At 40.0% G+C, this 18,939-nt stretch overlaps 2 protein-coding genes across 6 annotated transcripts in view; one reads left to right on the forward strand and one right to left on the reverse strand.

Moving 5' to 3' along the window:
- Nucleotides 1–4,708, reverse strand: part of txndc16 (thioredoxin domain containing 16) — a 115,064-nt gene extending 110,356 nt beyond the window's left edge. The window contains exons 1-4 of one of the 4 annotated variants that reach the window (XM_073039841.1): nt 4,564–4,708; nt 3,357–3,504; nt 1,807–1,926; nt 114–358 (exon numbers count right to left, since the gene is read on the reverse strand). In XM_073039841.1, coding sequence (XP_072895942.1) covers nt 114–270 — 157 coding nt within the window. In that variant the 5' untranslated portion in view covers nt 271–358; nt 1,807–1,926; nt 3,357–3,504; nt 4,564–4,708. Of the gene's footprint in view, nt 1–113; nt 359–1,806; nt 1,927–3,057; nt 3,184–3,351; nt 3,505–4,563 lie in introns of those variants that run through there. The other 3 variants (XM_073039842.1, XM_073039844.1, XM_073039843.1) reach the window with 3 other exon arrangements.
- A 140-nt stretch (nt 4,709–4,848) lies between these two features.
- gpr137c (G protein-coupled receptor 137c) overlaps nt 4,849–18,939 on the forward strand; it is a 49,934-nt gene continuing 35,843 nt past the window's right edge. For both annotated transcript variants that reach the window (XM_073039845.1, XM_073039846.1), the window contains exon 1: nt 4,849–5,338. In XM_073039845.1, the coding sequence (XP_072895946.1) occupies nt 4,901–5,338 (438 nt within the window). In that variant the 5' untranslated portion in view covers nt 4,849–4,900. The remainder of the gene's footprint in view (nt 5,339–18,939) is intronic.

Consider the following 18,939-nt stretch of genomic DNA (forward strand, 5'->3'; position numbering starts at 1 on the left):
GATGGAAAGACCAACTGACTACCATTTGCAAAAAATGACTAATGCATTGAATATACAAAATAAACAAGTGAGATAAGAATTCTGCTTCAAATGCTCAAAATGCAAATACTCACTTATTTTTTTGAAGTATATTAGAGAAGGTTTTCCCGGCTGCAGGATGTTGGCCAAGTGTTGCTGATTTGCATCGTGAGGTACCTTTACACCATCAAGGACACTTAACAGACCAGTACACAACAAAACTAAGTAAAGATAGCAATGCCTTTGAGCCATTTTAGTGGAAGGTTTAAGGCAGCAGTAATCTCGGAATTACTAAAATAATTTGAATGAAATCCTCAACAAAATTTTTCTTTATTTCAATCTGAAAATAGAAAAGAAATTAGCGATAACATATATTCCACAAAGTCATTTTAACTGCCAGTTTATCATAAAGATAAATTATGATACTAACACCAGTACATCAGAACCTACAAACTTTAGACTGAAAAAGAAATCACTTATTATAAAACATCAAAAACCAACACTAAATAACTCATTAATTGGAATAAATGAACATTTGTATTAGAAATTTTTTCTATTAAGAATATCGACTCTCCATTTCATATTTCCTTCCACAATAAATTCCTGTTGGAATTTAGAAGAGCGCAGGGTGGGGGAGGGGGAACTCATTGAAACCTACCCAATGTTGAAAGGACTAGATAGGGTGAATGTGGAGAGGATGGATGTGGAAAGGATGTTTCCTATGGTGGGGGTATCCAGAACTAGAGGGTGACCTTTTAAAACAGAGGTAAAGAGGAATTTTTTTACCCAGAGAGTCATGAATCTGTGGAATGCTCTGCCACAGACTGTGGTGGAGGCCAAGTCCGTGGGTATATTTAAAGCAGAAGTTGATTGTTTCCTGATTGGTCAGGGCATCAAAGGATATGGCAAGAAGCCAGGTGTATGAGGTTGAGTGGGGTCCAGGATCAGCCATGATGGAATGCCAAGAAGGCCCACCAGCCAGCGCCTTTACTTCCTGAGAAAGCTGAAGAAATTTGGCCTGTCCCCTAAAACCCTCACTAATTTTTATAGGTGCACCGTAGAAAGCATTCTTCTAGGGTGCATCACAACCTGGTATGGAAGTTGTCCTGTCCAAGACCGGAAGAAGCTGCAGAAGATTGTGAACCTAGCCCAGCACATCACACAAACCAATCTTCCATCCTTGGACTCGCTTTACACCGCACGCTGTCAGAGCAGTGCTGCCAGGATAATCAAGGACAAGACCCACCCAGCCAACACACTTTTTGTCCCTCTTCCCTCCGGGAGAAGGTTCAGGAGCTTGAAGACTCATACGGCCAGATTTGGGAACAGCTTCTTTCCAACTGTGATAAGACTGCTGAACAGATCCTGACCCGGATCTGGGCCGTACCTTCCAAACATCCAGACCTGACTTGCATTACCTTACTTTCCCTTTTCTATTTTCTAATTATGATTTATAATTTAAATTTTTATTATATTTACTTCAATTTGTACTTCAGGGAGCGTGAACTGCAGAAACAAATATCACTGTGATGATTGTACGCTCTAGTGTCAATTGTTTGGTGACAATAAAGTATAATGAATAGCAGGGCAAACTTGTCAGATTGAATGGCCTAATTCTGCTCCTATGTCTTATGAAGCTGATATGTTGCTTTAATATGAAAATCATAATTAATCAAATTATCTAATAAAAAGTCTTTTGAAGTCATTTTCTTCTACTAGAAGGCCTGTATGTGAAACCCCATCTGCAGATGAGCTGCAGGCTAAAGAAAAGGTTTAGAGAGGACTCACCAAGTATTAAGAGGCTCAAGTGAATCCACCACCTTATCAGGCTGTTCCACTAATCTCCAACTCCTTGACCAATATCCAATTTTGTCAGTTACATTAGGAAGAATATAATTGCTTCCATGTCTGTAACAGAAGAGAACATAAACGTTTAGATTTGTAATCTTCAATGCATCAGTTGAAATCAGTCGAGGAACCGATTGTGGGCTTCAGGAAGGGGCAGTTGGGAGAACATACACCAGTTCTCATCGAGGGGTTAGCAGTGGAAAGGTTGAGCAGTTCCAAGTTCCTCGGTGTCAACACCCCTGACAGGGCCTACCCTGGGCCCAGCAGAATGATGCAATCGTGAAGAAGCATACTAGTGGCTATATGCCATTAGGAGTTTGCACGTCGCTAAGCACTAGCAAATTTCTACACCTGCGCCATGGAGAGCGTCTAACAGGCTGCATACAGAGATGGCAATATACTGGATCGTAAGAGGCTTCAGAGGGTCGTGGACTCAGCCACTTCCATCACGGGCACACACCACTGAGGACATCTTCAAAGGGCAGTGTCCAAGAGGGTGGTCTTCATTGTTGAGGATCCTGAGCATCCAGGAAATGCCCTCTTCTCATTACTACCACTAGAGAGGGGATAAAAGAACTTGAAAACCCACACCAAAGTTTCGGAAGTAGCTTCTTCTCCTCTGCCATCAGATGTCATTGTCCATGGACGCACGAACAATACCTCATTACTCCTCTTTTGCAGTGATCATTCATTTTTATTTTGACTTATACTATTTTGTTAATCCTGCACTGTACTTCTGCCACACAAAAAAAAATAAATTTCACGACATTTGTTAGTGACAATAAACCTGGGCTTCTGGGCTCAGCTTCTGTAAAGATTTGATAAACTGGAAATAATTTTCTTTGTGATAAGAAACCAAAACAAAAATAATCAATCTCACAGTCCATCAAAGGTGGATCTAAAGGGGTCATGCGGGGTATAAGGAGAAGATTGATAAAGAAAGGGAACTGTGCAGATGGCCTTAGGTTACACGTGCATGAGGTTAAATACCTGATCATGTAAAGGGGCCAAGAAGGTTTAAGGTCTTGAGGTGTTTCCAATTGTTTAACCAACTCCAGAGGTACAATGAGTTTTTCACCAAATACTCTACCCTTGGATTATAGAGAAGGAAAGCTCCTCAGGATGCAGCCAATCAAAGCTTTTAGAAAGCAGTTTTAGCAAAACTTGTCTCTTCTCTTATACGCAGCTCACCTGTCAATGTGATTTTCCACACTGTCCCACTTTGATTTCCACTTCCAGTACTTTTCCAGTGAAACGTGGCATTATTTTATGATACTGAACTCCATATTTCAAATCAGACCTTTTTAACCCTCCAAGCTAAACACAGGGTTGAAAACAGAAAATGCTGGAAATGTGCAATGGCTCCAGCAGATTCAGATTCAGATTCAGTTTACTGTCATTTAGAAACCACAAATGCAATGCAGTTAAAAAAATGAGACAACGTTCCCCCAGAATGATATCACAAAAGCATATGACAAAACAGACCACACCAGAAAATCCACGTAACGTTTGGCAATCCCCAATCCAGAGTCCGGAGAGGCTGCTGTGTATTAATATCGCACTACCGTCTAGCGCGTTTCCCGGAAAGGAGCTCCAAATCCACCAGACAAACAAGACCAAAAACTAAAGCTACAAGACCTGCACAAAACCACATAATTACAACATATAGTTACAACAGTGCAAACAATAGCATAATTGATTAAAAAAGACTATGGGCACAGTTAAAAAAAAGTCCAAGATGTTAAAGGACTGTAAGTTCAAAAAAAATCACCACAGTTTCCACAAGTACCCAGAGTCCCGACAGACTCTGTAAAGAAAGAAGTTAATGCTTCAGTCTTTCAATTGGGTTGAATAAATTCAGGTTATAACTACTATCTCCAATGTTTCAGATAACATCAGTTGGTGATGATTCTGCTAATGCCACTGACACTTCCTCAACACCTGCTTTTGTTCTACTCATCCCATTGCTTTCCCATGTTAACCTAAACCAGCATCCTTTCCTTTTGTTATTAGTTCCCCTTCTTATTTTTTTAAAAATCTATTTTCCCATTCTAAAGAACAAGTAACCCTAAACGTTATCTTGATTTTCTCTCTAGAAATGCCTTTTGCAGCATTTTCTAAATTTAAAAAATACTAGTATGGTTCCAAGGGCAAAGGGTTGTAGAAAACGTGGTGTTTTTTTTCTCGGATCAAAGATTTTACAATGGTAACAAAACCATTATAGCAGGAAACAGTTCCCATTAGCAAATTGGCCGAGGGGATCCAGATTTAAGATTCTGGCTAAATGATCATTGTGTAATTGTGCTCTGGAATATGTTGTCTGCAAGGGTGTTTGAAACAGAAACGGAGCCCACCAAAAAAAGTGGATGGGTATTTATAAGAGAAAATAGTTTACGGGACTCATTCACGGGCGTGGATTGTACTACTGAACATTAGCCGAACTGATTGATTTATGACTAAACAACTACTACCCACACAAAAACTCAAAGTGCTGGAAATACTCAGACGGAGAAGCAACATCAGCGGAGAGAAGAGAACAGAATTAATATTTCGCTATCCAAAGTTACTACCTGGCCTGTTATTTTTTTCTGATTTTATTTCAGATTTTTGTGCGCCTTCGTTTAAACGAATTCCGTTTACTTAGCAAGGCAACATAAAACATTGCAGAAGACGCAAACACTGCCTGCACAGCCCTACCTGGAGCTATTGTACTCTACATCGGGACGCTCTACAGGCCAGATGCGTGGAAACTCGGCGTCTCATCTCATCTCCCGCGTCTCCTATTGGTGCTTCTGTTGCCCTCACTGACAACACTTTCGATTCTTGGTTATTTCTGATGTCAATTAAACTGTTCCCCGCCGCTTCCGGTACGAGAACAGGCTTCTGACTACGCGTGCGCCAATCGCAAATCCGCCCCCGGTCTGATTGACGTGAAGGGATGACATGGCTCCCCCAATCAGAGGCCGATGGGGGCGGGCTGGTAGGCGGCCGGCTGGATGTGTTTTTTTGTTGTCGGAGCTGACTGAGGCGGCGGATGGATGGATGGAGAGTGTTTGTCTGCAGCAATTGCTGGATACTCGTGACCATGTCCCCGCAGAGCTCAGCTGCAAACGCGGCTCTGTTCTCATCACTGACGGCAGCTCCGGACAAGCCGATTGAGGCTGCCGTGCCCCCCTCAGTGGAGCTCGGCTTGACCGTGGTTTACACCGCTCTGTACTCTCTGCTTTTCCTGTTCGTTTACCTGCAGCTCTGGTTGGTCTTGCACTATAAGCACAAGCGCTTCAGTTACCAGACCGTATTTTTGTTTCTCTGTCTACTCTGGGCAGGGCTGAGGACTACCCTCTTTTCGTTTTACTTTAAAAATTGTGTCCAGGCCAATCAGTTGGAGCCTTTGCCTTACTGGCTGCTGTATTGTTTCCCTGTGTGTTTGCAGTTCTTCACGTTGTGTCTGCTAAATCTTTACTTTGCGCAGGTATGTCTTTTAGAAAGAAATAAGTAAAATAGAAATTAATTTTAACGCCTCCTACATGTTTTTGCGGATAATTGACATTATAATCTCTAGAGACCGCAGAGCATTAGCTGAAGCGTTGATGTACGAACTGTCTTTGTCCTTTTAATATAAAGATAACAGCCGGCTGTGTTCTGAGATGTAAATCAGATTGTATAATGCAGATTTCAACTGTACTCGTTCCAGAGAGGCATGAAAACGTAAATATGAAAGACTTGTTTTGTTCTGGTGATATTTAAATCTCGACAGTAGGAAAAAAAAGTATGTTAAACCGTTTCATTCCGATATTGGATAAATCCCACTTATGACGTTCATTGGTTTGACCGTCTTTTCGTCTCAATGCAACGCTCGGCTGTTTATTGTAAAATCTTTTTACCGTATTTCTTAAACCTTGAAGTTAATTGCAGCATTTTTCCCCATTCAGTGGTTACTAAAATTCCAAAATGAATTGATTCCTAAAGTGGATAGAATTGTCAATTCGTTAATCTGATGGCATTAATTTTGTTTTTTTTAATCTAAACAATTAATAGTGTTGTCTCGCGACTAAAGCGACTGAGTTATTGACTGGCAATTTGGAGGTAGTTGACAAACGGTTATTAAACTTTTGGGAAGGACTTGGTGTAACCACCCGTTTATGGCAACGACGTTTTCAACTCAAGGTTCTAGTATTCACGTGTTTAGTATTGCCAATTTGGTCCTGCAAGGAGGAATATTCTAAAACAGTGGTTCCCAACGTGGGGCGTACGCCCCACAGGGGGGTAATTTGATTTTTAAGGGGGGCAATTCGGGAATGAGTTATTAAAAGTGAATTTTTTCTAGTAAGTCTGTGAGTATGAGTGTGTGTACGAGTTAATACATATGTATATATACAGTATGCATACATAAAAATACTTGTGTGTATGTACATGTGTAATTGCGTATGTACTATATATAGTGTATCACCATCATTACAACCATCAAATGGCTTTCATAATTAAATTAATGAATTGACTGATGTAGGAAGGAACGAATGAACAAGTCCAAACGCGTAAGAAACTCGTACGAGGTCGCGCCAATGCTGCTTTTTGCAGTAGCTTTCGGTTCTTGGTGGTGTGAAGGTGTGTACATTGCGTCATCTCTTTTAAACGGTGTATCTGTCTTTGTATGCTGTAGAAACGAATCAGCATTGTTTTATTTATTTATTATTATTATTTTAATATCACTTAATGTTCTTTTTTTTACAATTTCTTAGTAATTTCTTCCTCAGAACTTTAACAGTCCTTTGGTTCTTTTATTTTTCTCTTTCATGAATGCCATGTTCTTTGGAAGCTTGTTTAAACCAAGTTCATGGTCTTTTAGGCTTCCTCCAGGTGAATAGGAGTTCACTTTTTGAATAATAAGAATTATGTATCACCACAGGGGGCATCAGGATTTTAGAGGTGATTAGGTGGGGCATGGCCAAAAAAAGGTTGGGAACCACTGTTCTAAAACTTTTAATTATAGGTAGGGAATCGATATCATGGAATTGTAGCATTACTGCATTATTTAAAGCTTTTTGAGAATGCGTTTGGTATCTTGTTTGCGTGTCCTTGAACAGTTAATGTTAGGAAAATGTTACAAGAGAAAATTGATTTATAAGGGCGATCCTGTGCCGAGTTGGGCCATTGGACATCCGGCCACTGCTCCTGATTTCAATTCAGCTTTTATCGTGACTAGTTAGCTCCAAAAGTTGCGCAAAATGTTGAAGTAATCAATAATAGATCTCATATTTCAGGATTATATAAAACATTACGAAAGTGTACTCCCATGCAATTTGGTAGCATTTCTATTTTTATAGAGAACCGGTGTAATAACTTCTGTCAGACATTGTACATTGTATTTATCAACCTGGTGTGTTAATACCAGTGCCCTAATGGAAAGCTGTATGCAAACGGTTGTTATTATCTATTTAATCCGACAGAATTCCATATTAATACCACACGTGTATGGAGACGCCTGTTTCTTGCTTTCTGGACATTTCCGAACAGTTAGTCCCCACTTTCATCTCATTAAGAACTATTTCAACTCTTCCAGGATCCAAGCTTTTGGCTTGAGTAGCGCGAGTATCTTGTCTGTATCCTATGTGTTCAAATTTCGTTTCCCTGAAGAACAGTGGGTGTTGAGCGTTACATTAACGATTTTTGGAGGTTATTTCAGGGTTAAGGGAGGAAATGCTGACTCCTTCAGCCCTGAGTTTGATGCTGGAGCAAGCACCAGAGCATTTGACCCAGTCCTTCTGCGATCAAACACAGGCCAGAAGTGTGTTGGAGCAGTGCACAAACAGTATTTGTTAAATAAACATATTGAGAATAATGATCTGTAATTTAGCTTATAAACTGCAGTACAACTGAAATTTTACAATACAACTGTTTAAACCCCATTGCTTTTCTGCGAGTGTTTTAAGGGAAATCAAATAATATTAGATTGAAGCATTTATCTGCTTGGCAGACAATTATTGACGGGTCTGTAGAAAGATATTGGTGCAGTGCTAGGAGTGGTGAGTTCTTAGCACTTGGCACTAGTACCTATGATAGTCTTTGATTTGTACTTGTAAAATGAGATGAAAATCAGGCATTAATGGATAACATTTTACAGTTTTTTGATTGAATCTCAGTTTTTGCTGAGAGCAAATGTAGCTTTCAAATCTGTAAATTAGTATCTGAAGGAGAAAAACCTGAGCTATTGATATTCTGTGTTTATTTACATTATTACACAGTGCAAAGCTCTTAAACACTGTTACAGGTCTAATGCTGCTTCCAATTATTAAGGACTGCATCTTCAGTCCTCACTAGGTGATGAAGTAAATTACATTTGGCTTGTGAATCCCTAAAACTGAAAACATTAAATGTTATTACCACAAAATGGTGCAAATGCTTAGCATGAGAGAAGAGCTTGCCGAGGTAGTTTGGAGGAGGATACTGGCCTCTTCAAGGAATTAACAAGCAGGGTGGACAAAGGAGAGGCAGTGGATGTCATTTACTTGGATTTTCAGAAGGCGTTTGATAAGGTATCATATGTGAGGCTGCTTAACAAGATAAAATCCCATGATGTTACGGGGAAGATACTGGCATGTGTAGAGGAATGGCTGGTAGGCAGGAGGCTGCATGTGGGAATAAAAGTGGCCTTTCTGGTTGGCTGCCAGTGACTAGTGGTGCTCCTCAGGGGTCAGTATTGGGACCACTACTTTTCACATTGTTTGTCAATGATTTGGATAGTGGAATTGATGGCTTTGTGACAAAGTCTGCAGATGATGGGTGGAGGTGTAGGTAGTGCTGAGGAAGCAATGTGATTGCAGTGAGATTTAGGCAAATTAGAAGAATGTGCAAAAAAAGTAGGAGATGGAATACAGTGTTGGGAAATGTACGATAATGCATTTTGGTAAAAGGAACAATAGTGTGGACTATTATCTAAATGGAGAGAAGGTTCAAACATAAGGGGTGCAAGTCCTCATGCAAGATTCCCAGATGGTTAATTTGCAGCTTGAGTCTGTGGTAAAGAAGGCAAATGCAATGTTGGCATTTATTTCAAGGGGAATGGAATATAAAAGCAAGGAGATAATGCTGAGGCTTTATAAGACATTACTCGGGCTGCACAGAGTATTGTCAACAGTTCTGGGCCCCATATCTCCAAAAAGATAGTCCAGAGGAGGTTTGTGAGGATTGTTCCAGGAATGAAAGGGTTAACTGGGTAGCATTTGGCAGCTTTGGGCCTGTACTCACTGGAATTTAGAAGAATGCATGGGGATCTCATTGAAACCTATCGAATGTTGAAAGGACTTGATAAGGTGGATATGGAGAGGATGTTTCCTATGGTTGGGGGTATCCAGAACTAGAGGGCACAGCCTCAAAATTGAGAGGAAACCTTTTAGAATAGAGGGAAAGAATAATTTTTTTAGCCATAGAGTAGTGACTCTGTGGAATGCTCTGCTATAGACTGCGGTGGAGGTCAAGTCTGTGGGTATATTTAAGGTGGAAGTTGACAGTTTCCTGTTCAGCCAGGGCATCAAAGGATATGGTGAGAGGGCAGGTGTATGCGGTTGAGTGGGATTTGGGATCAGCCATGATGAAATGCCGGAATAGACTCAATGGGTTTAATGGCCTAATTCTGCTCCTATGCCTTATGGTCTGGGGCTGAAAAACTGAATTACTGTTTTTTTTTTAAGCAAAGTCAAAAGGAGCCCTGAATGTACGAACAGTTAAACCTCACATTGAAAGTGAACAAAAAGCTTGCTGTTTTAACATGAATATTCCATCCCTTGTATTCAAAGGGATGTAATTTAAGTCTTCAAAACCCTGAATGAATACAACTATTGAAAATACAATCTCTTCTTTCTATGGGTTCATCTGAAATAGCACAACTTCTACCAATATAGAAAGCAAAGCTATCAGCTATGATTTTAATTAACTGAACTTGCATTTTTAAATTTATAGGTACTTCAATGAGTAGGAAACAAATTTTTCATTTGTAAGTCTATAAACCGTTTTAAGCCCACATTGCTAATTGTTGAATTATTCCTGTAAAATACTTTAGATGCATTAGAAACATTTAAGATGCCCTCAATAGGCACATGGATGATAGACAAGTGGAGGGTTATGTGGGTGGGGAAGGGTTAGATTGATCTTAGAGTAGGTTAACAGGTTGGCATAGCATTGTGGGTTAAAGGGCCTGTATGGTGTTGCTATGTTCTATGCATGTTTTAAATTATTCTCTTAAATAAAATGCATGTTGTTTTAAAGTATTGGTCTACTCCCTTAGCAACAGATATTTGTCTGAAGTGTGTAGAGCAGGAAGGGCCATATGGGAATGAGGAGAATAATGTGAGCTGAAGGAAGCAGGCGACAAGAGATTGATTAATTTTGTCCATAAAACATTTGGATTCAATTTAGTTTTGTCAATTTTAACATTATTTTTACCACAGACTTTGAAAATCTTCAGCTAAGAAATTCACTTTCCTAAAACTCATTTGGCAGTCACTTTCCTCAAAAATAGCCAGCCGGCTCCTTTCCTTGCAAGCTTTCCATCCATGCTGAGTTGAACTTGGAGCTAGCAATTTGGCCTCAAAACAGTCAAACACTGAAGAAATGGCAAGGTTGCCGCCCAATAAGCCAGTGGGGCACGGGAGGATAATATTTTCTTTAAAAGTCAACCATAACCATTCAGAAGTGCTCCATCTCCTCTGTTCTTGGTTAATTAAAGTTCTATACCCTTCCCAACTCACTGAGTTCAGATAGTTTTATGTCCTTCCTACAGATGTGCATGCTTGTACTTTTGCTCTAATGCAGACTAATATCTCTTCAGCTTTTATGTCATCATTCATTTTCCATTTTTCCAGATGCTAGAAACAATTTATAAGGAATTGTGAAAAAGGCAGCTGTAAATTTAGTGGTAAAATCAAACGGGCTAGTGACCTCTGTATTGCTTTTCTGAATTGAATCTGGCAATTTCCTTACATCACCCATTTAAATTAATAATATTCGCCACACTGGGCTTTCCTATCTCCTTCCCATTTGCTCTTCACACCACAGCACTGCGAAGGGATTCCCAGATTTCATTAAAATCGTTTCTTGCCCCAGCATACGTTTCCTTCCCAGCAAAAACATTCTGCTGGAGGAGCTCAGTGTGTTGTACAGCATTTGTGTTTGTGGGGGGTGGAGGGAATTGTATTCAAGCCAGACATGTTGACTTTTCATATCTAACCTCTTTGCAATTCCAGGCACACACCTTGACCAACTGAGTTCATCAGGTGAATTTTGTTGCTGCAGGTCCCAGCATTTAGTCTCTTGTCTCCACATTTGCTCCCCAAATTCACTTGCTATTTTCTACCTTTACTCTGTCATTTCAAATATTTTCATTTCCTCTACACCTGCCTTTTTTAACAGAATTCTTTTATCTATAAATTCCAGAAATATACTGTGGCTGTTGATTTCTGTTTATGTAAATATCCCTTCCCATTGTGCCTTTCTCAACCTTTTTGTCCCAGAGAAACACTTGAAATAATGTTCAGGTCTCAGGGAAAAAATAAATTGATATCTACAGCTCACTGTATGTCAGTGTGATCAGTAAGTTGTAGGTATAATAATCCAACAATTTTGCCAATGCTCTTAAATAGAGAGTGAATTTCTAGCCAGCCTTTCTTTTTTGGGGGGGGAGGGGAAGAACAGATAATTAAGCTTAGCTTGCCTTTCTTGAAATCTTTCCCTTTCATAAATTTTTAAAAACTCATAAGGCAAACATAATAAATTTCTGTCAAATAACTGACTTAAGCCAAAATGGGTTTTAAATTTTTGAAAGGTAGGTTTGGAAAATTTTGTTCACTCCCATAAGTCAGTTGGCAATGCGTAAGGGCAAGTTGAAGGTAATTCGGGAGGGAGAGGCTGAATTGACAGCCCGTTGAGCGAGTCTATTCAGTGCTCAAAAAACACACTTCATGCTCCTTATCAGCCTATCGCCCTCCCCTCCATGCAATACAGTGCTCGCCAATTATCAACGGCTTCCCCTATCTCGCATCAAAAACTGAGAATGGACTCAACCAAGTAAGCATGGTCCTACTACACACTGCCATACTGGGCTGAGATTGCTCATGGGCCTGCTCGATCACTGACCACTGATCACTGCGTTGCACGAAGTTCAAAAAACAATGTTTACATTTTTAATCAGTCTCTTGTGGAACCCCATTTGAGAAACCCTGGTGTAGTGATTGGAATGGCCAGAAGCAACATCTGATAAATTGTGTTGATACGATTTTCACAGGTGTAGAGTTTATATTCTGAACATTCCACATCAAATGCTGAAAGTTGGAACAAAAAGGAAAAGCAAATTTGACTTTTCAGAAAGTTGTCTGCTGTTCTAAATGTAGTTGTAATCAGTGCACTGATTGTTGTTTTTAAGAACTTGCATTTCTTAATGGTTTCAAAGTAAACATTGTTTATCAGTGAACTGTTTAGCTTGTGTAATTAACAAAGATCTTGCCTGATTTCATTGGGCAATTAGTGCATAATTATCCTATTAAGGATAATTAAGTGAAGGGTGACTACTATTAGAAATAAGCAGTCAGTCAGGAAAGGGTTTTTGCATTGGCTAAACATTTCATATTCCTCTGTTTGCAAATTGGAATAGTTCCAATTTGTGGAATCATGTGCCTTGCAAAATAAAATGTTACATAATGCTCTGTACTTAGTCAATAGAAGCTGAATCCAGTTTCCTGCCCATTTCCACTGTAGCCAGACTTGCCTTGAGCAACTAACAAATCAAGATACATTCACCAACAAATTGTATTGCATGTTTGCTACCCCTTTCCAACCCATACATGTTGTTCCCATTGTCTATGCAAACTATTGAATCCAGTACTTTCTGGGTTTAGATGAACACTGTAGGTCAATAATAAACTGTCAGCATTGTTTTATTTTATCCATTTATAAAATGTAGGCATTGTCAGCTAAGCCAGCTTTCATTGCCCATCCCTACTTGCCCTTGAGAGGGTGGTGATGAGCTGCCTTGAACTGCTGCAGTCCCTGACGTGTAGGTACACCCACAGTGCTGTTAGGGAGGGAATTCCGTGATTTTGCTCCAGCGACAACTGACTTGGCGATATGTTTCCAAGTCAGAATGCTGAGTGACTTGGAGGGAGATTTCCATCAGGTGGTGTCCCCAGGTATCTGCTGTTCTCGTCCTTCTAGGAACTACCGGTTGTGGGTCTGGAAGATGCTGCTTTAGGAACTTTGTGTTGTTGCAGTGCATCTTGTAGATAGTACACACAGCTGCGACTGTTTGTCGATGGTGGAGGGTTTTGATGTATGTGGAAGGGGTACCAATCAAGTGGACTGCATTGTACTGGATGGTGTCAGTGTTGATGGAGTTGCACTTATCCAGGTGAGTGGCGAGTATTCTATTGCACTCCTGACCTGAGCCAGGATTCGGGGAGACAGGAAGTGAGTTACACACCTTTGACCTGCTCTGGTAGCCAGGGTGTTTATATGGCTAGATCAACTCAGTTTCCTATCAATGGTAACCTCCAGGATGTAGATAGTAGGGGATTCGGTGGTGATGCCACTGAATGTCAAAGGACGATGGTTAGTGCCTCTCTTCTTAGAGATGGTCATTGTCCGGAACTTGTGAGGCTACAATGTTACTTCCACTTATCAGTCCAAGCCTGGATATTGTCGAGCTCCTACTGCATTTGTGAAAACCAGAAACAATTTTACTTTTCAGGGGAAATGCTTACAAAGATCAATGAGATGGAGTTGGTCAGATTTGGAGGGGAAATTGGAGATTATATGGAGATTTGGAATTTATATGTATATAACCTGCATCTCATAATTTAACAAGAACTCTTAATTCCTTGTATGTAGTTGTGCATCCAATCATCTGAGAGACTGCAACAAGTTGGATGGGTTGTTTATCCAGATTTTAGTGCTTTTGATAAAGAACTGTGGGAGAACTCAACACATACAAACAAGTTGGATGAACTCAGCAGGTCGGGCAGCATCCATTGAAACGTTGACTGCTCGTTTCAACGGATGCTGCCCGACCTGCTGAGTTCATCCAGCTTGTTTATACGTGTTGATTTGACCACAACATCTGCAGTGTACTTTGTGTTTACTGTGGGAGAACTGCCTGCACTTTTGAACAGTGTTGGGATCAATCATGTCAATAAACCATTTGAAGCAAGGTCATCATTACGCTCCATGTCATATGATGTAAGCAATCATGCTGTATGACCATGATTGTTCTTGGCAAATTCTACAGAAGTGGTCTGCCTTTGCCGCCTTCTGGGCAGTGTCTTTATAAGACAGGTGACCCCCAACCATTATCGATACTCTTCAGAGATTGTCTGCCTGGTGTCAGTGGTCACATAACCAGAGCTGGTGATGTGCACCAGCTACTCATTTAACCATCCGCCAGCTGCTCCCATGGCTTCAGGTGACCCTGATCGAGGGACTAAACAGGTGGTACACCTTCCCCGAGGGTGGCTGCAGGCTAGCAGAGGAAAGGAGTGACTTGCACCTCCTTTGGTAGAGACATATCTCCAGCTCGCCACCTGGTAAAGCAAGGTAGTCCCTGCATCATTATGCCTCTTCTGAAAGATAAATTTTAATTATATATTTAAAACACATGCTTTTCTGATGAGTTGATTAAGGAAGCATTTTGTGTGATAGTACATGATTTATTATCATTCATAGACAATGTATCTAACCTTAATCCTTCAAGGTTACTTAGATTTTTTTCCTCAGTAGTCCTATTAGTATTTTAAATAATGAGCCCATGGGGCTTACTAGTTATGGAAGTTAATTGATGTATTTTTTATATTGGTTTTTAGGTTAGATTTTTTAGATTGGTTTTTATATTGGAAGCAAAGAAAGCCAGATAAGAAGTCTGTTTATTCATTACTTATGAGGGGTTTTTTGGTATTTGCTAATACTTCTGAACACATTATTTTCAGGGGAGGCATTGTATCTTTTACCAGGAAGAACTCTACAGTTATTTCTTCACTTCAGTGTGTGATTGTTCACAACCTCAAAAGTTTTATCACCAGGTGCTGCACCTTATTTTTATGAATTGGTTTCAGAATTTGGAGCTTATAAGCAATTTTCTTAACCTCATTATGGACCATTGTCAGCAATGCTGGAATCCACTCGAGTTGCAGACAGATTGAATTGAATGAGTATTTCCACACTTCCTTGAACTAGCAAATCTAGCAGCCTGGTGTTTCATTAGAGAAACAAAGGTAGATTTATAAATATTAGCAGATCCTATAATGTGCTTCCTCCTCTTCCTCTTTTGGTGTTATACTACCATTCCCTAAGTGTCAGTAAACTTTTTCAGGACTCTGCTTGTCAGTGCCCATGCTTGTGAAGTGATTTGTGTTGGTATCAAGCAGTAGTAAATCAAAGCATCGGGACTTGCCATGTTGTCTAGAAGACGTTTTGCCACTCATCCAAGAGGCTTCTTCACTTCTAATCCATGGTGGGTAGTTTGCTGGCTTTTGAACTTGAGTTGTTTAGGTATAGCAATAGTAGAAGCTATCTTTGCCAAACCGGAAAACCCATCACTGAGCAGAGGGGGTGGGATACGACATCACCTATCGGCTACTTACAATGCAGTCCTAACATCTCTACCCCGGTCTCTCCACAACAGTTCACACTTCCATTCATGCAAAGATAAGACTAGTGACCCTCTCATTGCCTCTACAACTCTTAAAGACCCTCATATGATTGCTATACCTTTAAACAACTCAGTTTATAAGACTGAAAACTGCCCACACGGATTAGAAGAAGCCTCTTGGATGAGTGACGAAATGTCTTCTAGACAACACAGCAAGTCCAGTTGCCTTGATTTACTACTGCTTGATATACAATGACCTGGATGCCTTCAGGGATAATTGAGTTGGAACTTGTCCAAGCAAGAGATTAAGCTGTAATTAGGATAAAAACATGAAGTCAACTGGAACCCTCCATTGGAAATGTTTGTAAATGTCCATCTGACTGTCATTGCAGACCAGGAATCAAACTAGGAGTTCTGTTCATTGCTTAGCATTGTGCATTTTCCAACTGGACCATTTGAGGTGTCAATGAATGTTATAATGGTATTAATTAACACTTCCTCATATGCAATAACATGATATTGCATAAAGTACTAATGGGTAGAACATTAATTGACATTTCTAGATGCTTGGAATGGGAAGCTGAGTGACACTGTTTGCAGCTCTCGAGTATCAATGTAATAATTTTGTAGCACTCCAGAACTCCATAGAAATGATCATGACCCCAAATAATGCCTGTCATCTGCACACACCTTTTGTACATCTTCAACAAAGTCAGATTGGCAAGTTCTGTGAGTGATTGAGTTTTGGTATTTCTCTAATATCAATGCAGCCAATTATATACAAATCATTAGCTGACCCCTTGTTGCATGGAATCTAATGTGAGTAATTAAAGATTTTATGCAGCTGTTTACTTTGTACAGCTATCTGTAGGTAAAATTAGGGCTTTTTTATCCTTCTCTTTGTGTTGTGTTCAAAAATGTGCTGCACATCATTAAATATAATGCTCCAGCAGGGCACTAACGAGTGATTTCTAAAGACTATGCATTAGTTTGGCTATAGCAAAGATCCTCTTTGCTATAAGAAAATGAGAACAATTAGATTTGTTACAGCATGACCACAAGAATGTGAAATTTACAAAGCAATTGCCACTTTAAGTTGAGATTTGTGCTTTACATCAGGAAAAAAATAAGGGAATTTCCCTGAAGCATAACTGTAGGAAATAGTTCAGTAACAATCTCTTTCCTACTTGCATTTCCGCTCCAAGCACCTGATCCTAGTAAAGTCTTCCTGTTCCTTCAAATGCCATTGTCTTTCTCCCTTGATAATTCCAATTGTGTATTATTTGGGAGAAGTTCTTTGGTTTCTTAACCCCCATTCTAATAATGTGTGGTTTGGGGTTTACTAGTAAGGCTGGTGTGAAGTGTAAAATTAATTTCACATGTTCTATTTGGATTCTTCTGACACGATTTGCCCTTCAGTCTTAATTATGCTCTTGTCCTATTGTTCCCTTCCCGTTTCCAATATACCTCCAATCTGCTTACTTGACAATAAAGTTGAATTAATTTCAGAACATTGACTTCCTTGAAGTATCTGGGCAGAGTTCAAGTGCAAGGGAAATAATGTAGTCTTTATAAAACACTTGTTTGAGCCCTCATGGAATTGTGCCATGGCCCACATTTTTAGGGATAAAATGTCAGACTTTAAAGTACATAGGGGAAAATATTATAAAAACCTTACTAGGAGTGTTTAAATTTTTGTGGGGAGATGTAGGCATTGGAGGACTTAAAAGAGAAAGTTCGTGGGAGATTTAAGACTTATTCCAAATTGATTTATCCAGTGATAATCATTTAAATAAAATTACTAAAAATAAAGTTGAAGGAAGACAAGACTAATGGGCTTGTCATTATGTACCATGCCATATGATGTGCCATGCCATGCCATTATGTATCATGGTCTATGATCCTGATTATTGGCAAATTCTGTAGAAGATTAATTGCACTTGCACTGTTAAACAGTGTTGGGATCAATCATGTCAATCAACCATTTGAAGCAAGGTCTTCATTATGTGGTGTGCCATATGATGCAAGCAATCATGCTCTATGATCATGATTGTTCTTGACCAATTCTGCAGTAGTGGTTGACATTGCTGCCTTCTGGGCAGTGCCTTTATCAGACAAGTGACCCCAGCCATTATCAATACTCTTCAGTGATTGTCTGCCTGGCATCAGTGATCACATAACCAGTACTTGTGATGTGCACCAGTTACTCATACGACCATCCACCACCTGCTCCCATGGCTTGATTGGGGTGGGTGGGCTAAACAGGTGTTAGGACTTGTCCAAGGGTAATCTGCCGGCTAGCGGAAGGAAGGAGCATCTTACACCTCCTTTGGTACCCAAGCCACCTGTGCTACTGCTGAAAAAAGTTAATTTCATGGCATTTATTCCTTGGATATATATGCCTATTTATTAAAAAAAAATTGAACTTGAGCATTTAAGGTAATGCATTGTGATCTGGAGTTCACTGCCTGACAAGCTGGGATTCAATGGTTTTGAAAGAAATCATAACTCTTGGAGGGGAGGGTGTATGTGTGCATCTAGAGAAATGCCAAGGAATGGCTATGGAAATGGTAAAATATCCTCTTATGGTGACCATATAATACTGCATACCACCATAATGAACATCAAACATCACTCTTCTGTTAGAGCTTCCCACTATTGCATAAGCAATCTTGAATTAAATGTAACCAACGTAGCTGTGCCCTACATTATTCACCACCTTCTCCTTTGACAGTTAGCTTCGGAACTTGATTTTGCTAATAGTTTATCTTCACGCTATGCTTGCCCTTCACATTTGACCATGATTCAGCTCTAGCTTCCTTCCAATCTCCAAATTCATCATCTGCTTGAACAGAGTTAGGCCTTCAAACATTCATTTAGATTATGGCAGACCTATGCTTCAAACCCATTTACTTTGCAGAACATAAGAAATAGGAGCAGGAGTAGGCCATCCAGCCCATCGAGCTTACCCCGCCATTCAATAAGATCATGGCTGATCTGTCCGTGAACTCAGCTCCATCTACCTGTCTTTTCCCCATACCCTTAATTCCCCTATGTAAAAACATATCTAACTGTTTCTTAAATGTATTTAGTGAAGAAGTCTCAACTGCTTCCCTGGGCAGAGAATTCCACAGATTCACCACTCTCTGGGAAAAACAGTTTCTCATCTCCGTCCTAAATCTTCTCCCCTGAATCTTGAGGCAATGTCCCCTAGTTCTAGTCTCACCTACCAATGGAAACAACTTTCCTACTTCTATCTTATCTCTCCCTTTCAAAATTTTGTATGTTTCTATAAGATCCCCTCTCATTCTTCTGAACTCCAGAGAGTATAGTCCCAGGCAACTCAATCTCTCCTCATAGGTTAACCCCTTCATCCCTGGAATCAACCTTGTGAACCTGCTCTGCACTGCCTCCAAAGCTAGTATATCCTTCAAGTATGAAGACCA

This window comes from Hemitrygon akajei, chromosome 3 (genome assembly GCF_048418815.1).
Source record: "Hemitrygon akajei chromosome 3, sHemAka1.3, whole genome shotgun sequence".
NCBI classification, from domain to species: Eukaryota; Metazoa; Chordata; class Chondrichthyes; order Myliobatiformes; family Dasyatidae; genus Hemitrygon; species Hemitrygon akajei.